Source organism: Heliangelus exortis, chromosome 3, assembly GCF_036169615.1.
Source record: "Heliangelus exortis chromosome 3, bHelExo1.hap1, whole genome shotgun sequence".
NCBI classification, from domain to species: domain Eukaryota; kingdom Metazoa; phylum Chordata; class Aves; order Apodiformes; family Trochilidae; genus Heliangelus; species Heliangelus exortis.
The window spans coordinates 23,093,246-23,102,705 of record NC_092424.1 but is presented as its reverse complement, the minus strand read 5'-3'; the positions used below and the strand labels follow the sequence as shown (position 1 = coordinate 23,102,705).

Genomic DNA, 9,460 nt, shown 5'->3' with positions numbered 1-9,460 from the left:
GTTTCTAGCTCACATTAGCTACGTATAATTTAAAGGGCTGTTTGTGCCTCAGACATAGCATGTTGCTTGCAAGCAGTTATTCCTTGTCTGACAGACTATTGCAAAACAACACTCATTGTCTAAACCAGTGCTGGAGGTAGGACACCAGATTAGATAAATCATTATATCCATTTTGCAAGAGGGCTGGCAGTTTCATTAATAAATAATTCAAACTAAGGGGGAAAAAAAAACCTTCAGAGGACTACAGTGTCAGGCACAGCCTGGGTGCAGCAGAAAGGTTCACCCCTTGATATGGGGCAAAATAAACTTTTGGAAATAAATATAAACAATGGCAATGAGCTTGTAATTTATATTTTATTTTGCACAAGCTTGCATATATACTGCACATACATTCAGTTTAGAGAAGATGGAAGGCACACAAGGCAATTGAACTACTGTATCTTTTAAGTGGTACAAAGCAAAAAGGTAAAAGTCTGGAGAGTATACAAAAGCTTTAAACACACAAAATAAAATCCCCCCCCCCCCAACATTTTTCCTGTGTTTATCTTAAATTTAGTAGCTGCCAAGCTAGAATTGTAACTTTTCTCAATCAATTGTCTACTGCACCTTTTTTTCCAAACGGACAGGGGAGTCTTATTGTTTTATCTTGTCATCAATTAATATTACAGTACATCCTTGGTAATACAAAATTGTACACCTTCATCAAATAAATTAGGATAAATTAAACCAATAAATTATGCAAAGTCTTCAGAACAATAGACAACAACAAAAAAAAATCCACAGTTGAAATTGCCTCTAGCTAAAAAATAAAATAAAAAAAATCAAAAATTGACTTTAACAGTTCAGTTATTGTACTATTTTCAAATTAAAGGGTCTTTATTACAAAAAAAGAGCTTAATAATGCTATTTACAACATATTGCTAAATAATATAAAGGCAGTGTTTTGTCACTTTTGTAACTATATACATATGAGTAATGGCTGGGACAATATCAGTTTAAACCTTAACCTTTGACTCTTCTGGACAGTATTAAAAAACAACCTAAAGAGGCTCTTTTCTTTATTTTTTTTTGTTTTGTTTTTTCCTTCTTGTTTAGTTTCTGACTCTTACACATTATATGGTAATGAGATGGTTACCGTGTTTCTCTAATATCTCGCTCAAGTGGTACAAGTAGTGCAGAAAGGATGGATTTTAGAGAAAAATATAAGCTCACTGTTTCTTCTAGATTTGTTTCTACATATCCCAGCATTTGGAAGGTGGCTGCTTCGGGAGAGAGGTGACTGTGGCTCAGATGAAAAGACTGAAGAAAGTCATACTGCCACCACCTTTCATACACTAAAAAGGATATTCCTAAGAAGATACAAAGGTTAAATACCAGTTTTCATCCCAGCTCTAAATATGAGCATTTTTAGCTTCAGTTTATAGATGGTTTACAACCAACAGTTCTACAGAAAACAAAATTGCATTTCCTTCAACAGAACATTTAAGTGCAATACAGTAACTGCTTACTCATATAAACCAGTTACATTCCTAAAGGGGAGCTTTTTGAAAACAATGCGCATCGGAATTTTCAAACACAGTTGGTATCAGAAGGAAACATTTGCACTATTAACACAAATGATTGCTATATAATACAAATGGCAAATATAGTTTTTGCTTTCACTTCTCATGTACAGTGCTCATTTTGGGGGTTTTGTAAACCACTTTCCATTTTATATATATATATATCTTTCTGTATATATATATATGTATAATCTTTCAATGCTGCTGGTGAAAATCCTATCTTTAAAGCCACAAAATCTTCACCTTTATTTCTTAATTAATATTAACCTGTGGAAAAAAAACGTTTTTCTACTAACTGACTTCATATACATAGAAAAAAATTCTGCAATTTTACAGAAACTGTATTACCCATTCCCTTGACATCTGATGAAAGACTTAACTTCTAAAAGTAGAGAGCTGGATTTTCAAGAATGCTTTCAACTATCTATACAGTTACTGTAGTGTTTCTTATAAATTCAACAGATGTTTTCAGAATGTAGTTATTAAAATCTTACGTCTTTATGCAAGAACAGCCATAAGGTTGAATATTTACATTGCTTTATAAAAGTTCCCCTCAATTTTCAATGTTCACCCACATACCTGGTACAGTAACAAAGATTCTGCAAACTTAAAACACTTTAATTAAATAATACTCAGAGGCACAAAGCAAACCTCAGGAATACATGGGTGAACACTTTCTTAAATAATTACTACATTCTAACATCTTCCACGTGTTTACCATTAAATGTGAAACGTTCCCATTAAACAACCAGAGATACAGTAAGAATTAAATGTTTTGTAGTTTCAAATAGAACATTCTTTTCACAAAACATAACAAATGTCTAAAATAGGTTCTTAATCTAGATAGGAAAAAGGTAAGCTTTTCACTTCATACGCATATTTTGTGTGTGTGTTTCTGTGTGTGTATATATATATAGATATATATACATATACCCACACGTTTTGTCTTTGTGTGTGACTGCATATGTATATGCACATATGTCACGTATGAAATATTGCTTCTATACTACTTTTCATCAGGCTAAGAAAACACAAGATTTGCACCACAGTTACAAAAAATTGGCTTCTACAAGAATTTTCAAAACTTGAATGCTGCTCAAACAATTGAGAAAAAAATAATTTGCATTATCAAACTGTTCTAAAAATTCTCTTCTTCAAAAACGTATTCTCCTGCTTTGTTGTTTTTTTTTCTTTTTTTAATTTTTAAAAAGACACAAAATATGCATAGCTATCAACATTATGTCAAACAGGTGGAAAAAAAAATAAAATCAGTGTTTATTGCAGCTGTACTAATTGAAAAATAAAGGTTAAAAGATGAAAATTGTAAGCCACAGAAGGCACAAGAACAATTGTACTTGTGGGGGAAAACTGGTATTTTGAAGGATTTTTTTAATCCTTCCGCTGGTGCATTAAAGGTCTAGGCACAGACTATAACCTCAAGTTTATATGCAGAAATAAATCTGAATTAGCAGTAAATGAATGGCAACATGGGGTTTCTACATGGATTTTGAAATTCTTTTCCCTATGTAAACTTTTCATTACAATAAAAATAGCCTCCTGCCTTCTAGCCATTTTTAGTGAAATAATATCGAGATAATTTGAAAGAAACTGCTTTCTACTTAAAATTTAGTAGGAGCTATACCATGTATTTGTAATTTCAGGTGTATTGGGAGGCACAAAGGCAATATGGCTATAAAATGCAAAAAAATCACATCACTGAAATGATCAAATTATTGTTTACTCCTTTTTCTGATGAAGCAGGGTTTGTTTGTTGTTTTTTTTTTTTGAGCTGAAATATCTACTTTTACTTCCTATGCCTCATTTACTATTGAGATTATGCTACTTATAAATAAATAAATAAATGCAAATAAATGCAACAACATCCAAGTGTTGAGTACACAATTTCACTTATTTAGATTATGTGAATCACATTGCAGCCAAATAATAATAATATTAATAATAATAACATTAATAATAATAATAACAAACATAATAAAAGAAACAGTAAAATCACAGATTGAGATGGTAGCTAGTAGTATGTCCACATAGTATGACTAAAGTATGGCTTTGCTTTCTTATGTCCGAGGTGACAATGCAGTGTTATAATTTGTTTCTGATGGTATGCCAATGATGAACTTACTGTATTAAAACTTGAGCATTTTATGCCATTTCTTCCCATAAATCAAAAAAGTGCATGAACACTACTTTCATCCTTTCTTTCTCAGAATTCCTTGGAGTTGCATCTTTATGAAGTGTAATGTTTACCAAATCATGCATGCAGTAATTTAAAAAAAAAATTAAAAAATTAAAAAAAAGAAGAAAACTAAAGAAAATGGAAGAAAATAAAAGAAAGAAAAAGACAAATCCTGTCTACTGTAAGGATACGTACAGTATTAGGTACTCCTAGGGAGCCTAAGATCAAGAAGATTTGTTTTCCTTTTAATGCATAGTGAAAATGTTGGCACTTCTTCCCATGCTTTTGTCTGCATTGCCTATACTCCACAGATACTGCCAGTGCTTGAAAAGAATGACAGGGAATCGTAGGATTGTGCTGTTTAACTTGAAGTCAGCAGGTTTTTAAGGCTTTCTGCTAACAATAATTGCTTTCATACATTTCTGTCTATCAGCAGTATTTGTAAATGAAGTGAAATTGCAATGATCAGGTCAGCTCTTTAGTCACATGGGTAAACTTTCACTCTCCAAAGTCAAAATGTAATTTTAAAATAAAGAAATAAGATACCAATATCCTCGGTGGTCTAAATATAATTCACAGCTAATTAGGAACTTCCTCTAGATTCATATTGAATTATGTAGAGGAAAATACTATTGACGATAACAATAAATTCTTACTGCATCCATACAAAAGACAACAGAGAAAATGACAAATACAGAGTGCCACAGAATATTCAACCTTCCCCCAAACTTCTGGAGACAATACCTTTCTGACAACATGAGAAAAGGAGAGCCACTGAAGAAAGCATGAGAACTAGCAGCTAGCTTTCCTTCTATCTGCTGACATATCATGGTATAGCATGCAGGTAAACCCAGATCCATCATGGACTTTATGTTGTAGCTCAGATTTTGGTCAAGACTAGTTCCAGCTTCAGAAGTGCAGCACACTGCTCAAATCGAATTTTTTTTTTTTTTTTTTTTTTTTTTTTTAAAGCTGCACTTACTGTATCTCTAAAAATCCAGTTTTGGCTATCTGAACCCTGCATAGCCAGGAGGATGCTGCAATTTTTATATATGCTTGATTAGATTTTTATGAAAATGCATTTATTATTCTTCTGATTAGGAAAAGATTAACTATATTTTACAGCTACAAACAAGCTGGTTTGTTTGTTTTTGTTTTTTGTTTTTGTTTTTGTTTTTTTTCCTTTGCCTCAGAAATCTGAGGTGCTTTCTTCTATATCTAAAATCATTCAAAAAGTGCTTTTCAGGGCAGATGTGGAATACAGACTGAAAACTTTGTGTACTGGAAAGGGGATTTTAGGGGCAGAATGTTCTTGGAAAAGAACAAATTCAGGGACTAAAGCCATTTAAAGTAAGACAGAGACATGGCAATATAGGACGCTGAAGGTTTAATTTATACTCTATGGAGAGTGAAATGCTTCCACTTTAATAAGCTGACCATATTCCAAAATTAGTATGGTTGACACAATATTGTGCATGAACTACTGGCCTCACCCTGCAAGAACAGCATTTGATTTGTGCAAACATCCCTTGCTGCAATTTAGAGAACCAACAACTTGGCATGTTGATTACTGGTGCAGGGTGTTTATAATTTCTATAAGGAAAGCTTGAAGAACAGAGTTTTCTTTTTTTTTCGGGTATCACTTCTTGAAGTGAGTTGTCATTTGTTTGAAGTACAGAAAGAATCTAGTTATTGGTTAAAAAGTATATAAAATAAAAAAAACAACAACCTTGAAGCTTATGAAGTGACTCCACAGAGTTCAGACCTTTAGCAGTATAAACATAATATAAACTTCATTGTCTGTAGTATTGTGCCATGACATTAGTCCTACTAAGACAAAATGCCACTTTGCAGCAAGCAATAAATCTGACAAAGCATTTTTAAACGTAATGCCCTAACTTGCTAAGAGAGGCTTTTACATGCTTCCAAACTCTTCTCCCTGAAAATTAACACCGTTGATTCTCCAAATGTTAAGGGTCTCGGGCAAAAGTAAACCAAAGGCTGAAGTAAAATAACCATCCCCTTGGACGTGAATGAAAACTTAAATCCAGGAGGGATCAGAGTCTAATTTCATATACATATATATGTATGTGATACACATATATATGAAATTAAAATAGAGACACACATGACTTGGGCATCAGAAGAGGACTGCTACTTTCATACATTCATAAATAGCTGCTGAACTCTCTACTCATGAAGAAGCTCTTGTAGGCAGTTTGGGGATTTGAAAATCTCAGGGACCTCACTGTCCAGCTTACAGATGACCTTGTATATGGCCTTCTTCCAGGAAGGATCAACATCTTTGCCTGCGATAATGGCATTGAAAAACTCCCGTAACGTGATCTGAGCCACTTCCAGGAATCTCTCTGGAACCTGCTGATACAAGGAGACAATGGCATTAATACAGTTTTCAATTTCAAGTCTCTGGTTCTTCAAAGGAAACTGAGCTAAGTTCTTTCTTTCAGAAAGGGGCTTACATAGCACCTGCATTTTCTAAATGTGGCAGCCTTCTATTCTCTTATGCAAAGCTGTTATATATAGTACTATAGCAATAACTTTTATAACATGTGTTAGAGATCTTTGTAAAGTACTGACAGAATGTAGGTAACAAAATGTTACTGGGTTTGCAGTGTCGGGGATTTGTGGGTTATAATTAGCAGGAGGGGAAACAAACACAATTGTCTTCAAGGAGAGAAATCTCTGCTTGATCTTTTACCCGTGCATTTACAGCTATGGTCTCCTCTCCATGTAGGAACTTACATGTTAGTTAGGCAGGCAAAAAAAGCCCTCTGTACCTCTGTGCTTAACATTGGTCACAACCAGTGCTGAGAGCTATCAAAGAAATAGGGTGTTTCTGGTTGTTGTTCATAGTTTAAGAATGAGCGAGCAAGCAAGCAAACCTTCAATTAACAGCTTCCTTGCACAAGACCCCCATAAATTGTTTTTTTGTGGGAGATATGATGGTCTTCCCTTCTTTTACAGAAGCCTGCAAATAAAACCCAACCTCATCAATGGGTGCCTTGTGCTCTGAGTAGCCACTGAGCTGGGATATGTTAAACTCATCTGGGTTTTCTAAATGTCACTGTCACTTCACTGGTGAGCCCAAGGGTGAGCTACCAGGGACATGACACTCTCTGAAGCCCCTGAACAGTGGGTGAAATTTAAAAAACACAGTTACCTCCAAACTTTGGTAATTAATCTTAGAGAGTTGTCATAGCACCACCTTCTTACCCTCTGCCTGAAATGACTTTAAAACAATCACTATAATGAATAGTAGGTCAGTTGCAAGGTTGAGGTCATCTCCATAAATGTATTATTTTCCATTTTTATTATGGTAATATGGCTTCAGAGCTTTAGAACTGCTAACACACAGCCGGCCAGTAGCCAGTGTGCTTATAATAGCAAGTGTTCCCTCACTGCTATTCTTTGCCCACTCTGGCAAGAGGAGTTCTCCAACCTGGAATAGGGGCCACTTAAACCATCCTTGTGGCCACTGGACACTTGGGCAGATCTCACTCTTTTAATGAATGCACGTCACACTGTGAGATCAGGGCCAGCACTCTATCCTCTACTTCAGGCTTTTTTTCTTCTCCCTTTAGAAGCCACTTTCAAGGAACCTGTCTGGAAATGTGCTCATTTTACTTGACACAGTAGAGCTCTGGAGCCTCACTCACCTGTCACTGTTGGGGAAACACTAGTAGTTTGGTAGCCACATTTTGCCATCAGATAAGCATGAGATCAACCCCCCCCATCCCTGTGACACCAGCTGATAAACTGTTTCCAGAAGCCCCACAGCCTGCAGAGGTCCTCTGTCTTCCTCCCAGAGTGAAATCCACCTCTCACACAGTTTTCTCTGCTCCCATAGACAGGCTGCCTTCTCTGGAAACTTTTCATTCAACAGGCCGCACAGAAAGAAACATTTTTACACATGTTCTATTCCAGCAATAATTATGAGAGAAGAAAATAACTATTATGTTTCACTCAAAGAAATAAGTTAAAACTTCACATAACCACTCTGCTGTTTTGAGTACTTGGTAATACATCTGCAAAAGATACCATGCTTGTTTCATTCTTGTATTGCTTTAAAAAATGATACCCTTTTTGGTTCAGGCAGTCCCGGCAACTGCTCATGTGCTGTTCACCACTCTTAGGTATTGCTGGGTGCTAACCAAGGGGAAGGAGTTGACTACATAGAAGGCAAGAAATATAGCAGCCAACTTCTCGGTGAGCTCATGGGGGCAAAAACTTGCAGTTTTTTGCCTTTGTGCTTGGGTAAAAAGAGGTCACGCCTTCAGTTTTAGTGTCCACTCCAGAGGACCAGCATTAGATGCCTTTCTTCCTTTCCAAGTCACTGGAGGGAGGGAAGCAACTACAAGCACCTACACCAGAAATATGAAGTCCAAATGCAAAAAGTCCTACTTCTCCCTCAATGGTTACACCCATGACAACTTTAACCATGGAAGTAACAACTCAGGTTTTAAGTTGAGACTTTGCCATTGAATTTCTACCTCTGCATATGAAAGTTTTCCAGGTTGGAGATGCAGCTTTTCCATGGAGTAGGCAGTGTGAACCCCCCGAGCCACCAGCTTTCAGGCCTCCCACCCCTCTTGTAGGCTTGCAATTAGCTATTAAAGTCCAGCTTCATTGTACCTGAGTCACATTACAGGGCTGGGCCCCTTTGAACCTGGTACAACAGGCTGCAGAGAGCAGACAACAAACATAATAGTGAACGAAGCCCTGCGGGGGCTTTGAAGAGACCTCCTCATAATACTGAGTTCCCAAAGATCTCTCCTACTCCGCAGGCATTAGAGCTGTTCATAGCTCTTTCCTTTTGGGATGTTATTAGCAATTTTTCATGTCAGGCTGTATTACACACGTTACTTTGCATGTTGTAATGTGAACAGCACTGAGATTAATTCCCACAGGATAGTGCATTGGCCAATAATTTTCCTCTCTAGAAAAAGTAACTGCAAAGTGTTGTGGGTTTTGTTTTTTGGTTTTGGGTTGTTTGGTTGTTTTTTTTTTGTTTGTTTGTTTGTTTGTTTTTTTTAAATTTAGAAAATATTAGTGAAGTCCAGAACCTGAAAATAAATATTTAAATGGATGGGTAGTTAGATTTTTCAGTGGGCAATAATCAGTCAGCCAAGTTAATTCTGTGTCTGGGGGTAGCATTTCCCTGACCCTAAGTGATGGCGACCTATTCAGTGCATCTTTACACCTAACTGACTGAACATCTCTGAAGTAGGAACATCTGTAGAAAATGCTTCAGTGACAAATAAACTCCATCTATTGCTTTTAATAGAACCAACAATCCCTAGTATGAACCCAGGACATTTTCTTAGCATCAGGTGGCAGCAGTCAATCAAAGAATCAGACTGTACCAGGAGTAAAGACAATGAGGTCTGCTCAGGGTGGGGGGGGACAGGTGGGTTTCAGGCTGAAGCCTCCACACCAGACTGATTTAGAAAGAAATCACACTTTGATGCACACTTTGTTAATAAAACCTAGCTCCACTGCCATGGAAGAAGTCACAGGCCAAATTTTGGGCTAGTGTAAATCAGCACGTGTGAAATCAGCACCAGCCTCAGTGCAGTTATGCTGATTTACATCTGGTATGCATTGGTCCTGTACCTCCTCATACAGTCCCACAGCCATCACAGTGTCCCTGCTTAAGCCTCAGCCATGTTAGTACAACCCCTTC

At 36.4% G+C, this 9,460-nt stretch overlaps 1 protein-coding gene across 3 annotated transcripts in view; it reads right to left on the bottom strand.

Moving 5' to 3' along the window:
- Window positions 1–335: 335 nt before the first annotated feature.
- The window catches only part of PROX1 (prospero homeobox 1), a 50,359-nt gene continuing 41,234 nt past the window's right edge, over window positions 336–9,460 (bottom strand). For 2 of the 3 annotated variants that reach the window (XM_071739626.1, XM_071739625.1), the window contains one exon: window positions 336–6,132. In XM_071739626.1, coding sequence (XP_071595727.1) covers window positions 5,947–6,132 — 186 coding nt within the window. In that variant the 3' untranslated portion in view covers window positions 336–5,946. Of the gene's footprint in view, window positions 6,136–9,460 lie in introns of all 3 variants that reach the window. The other variant, XM_071739624.1, reaches the window with a different exon arrangement.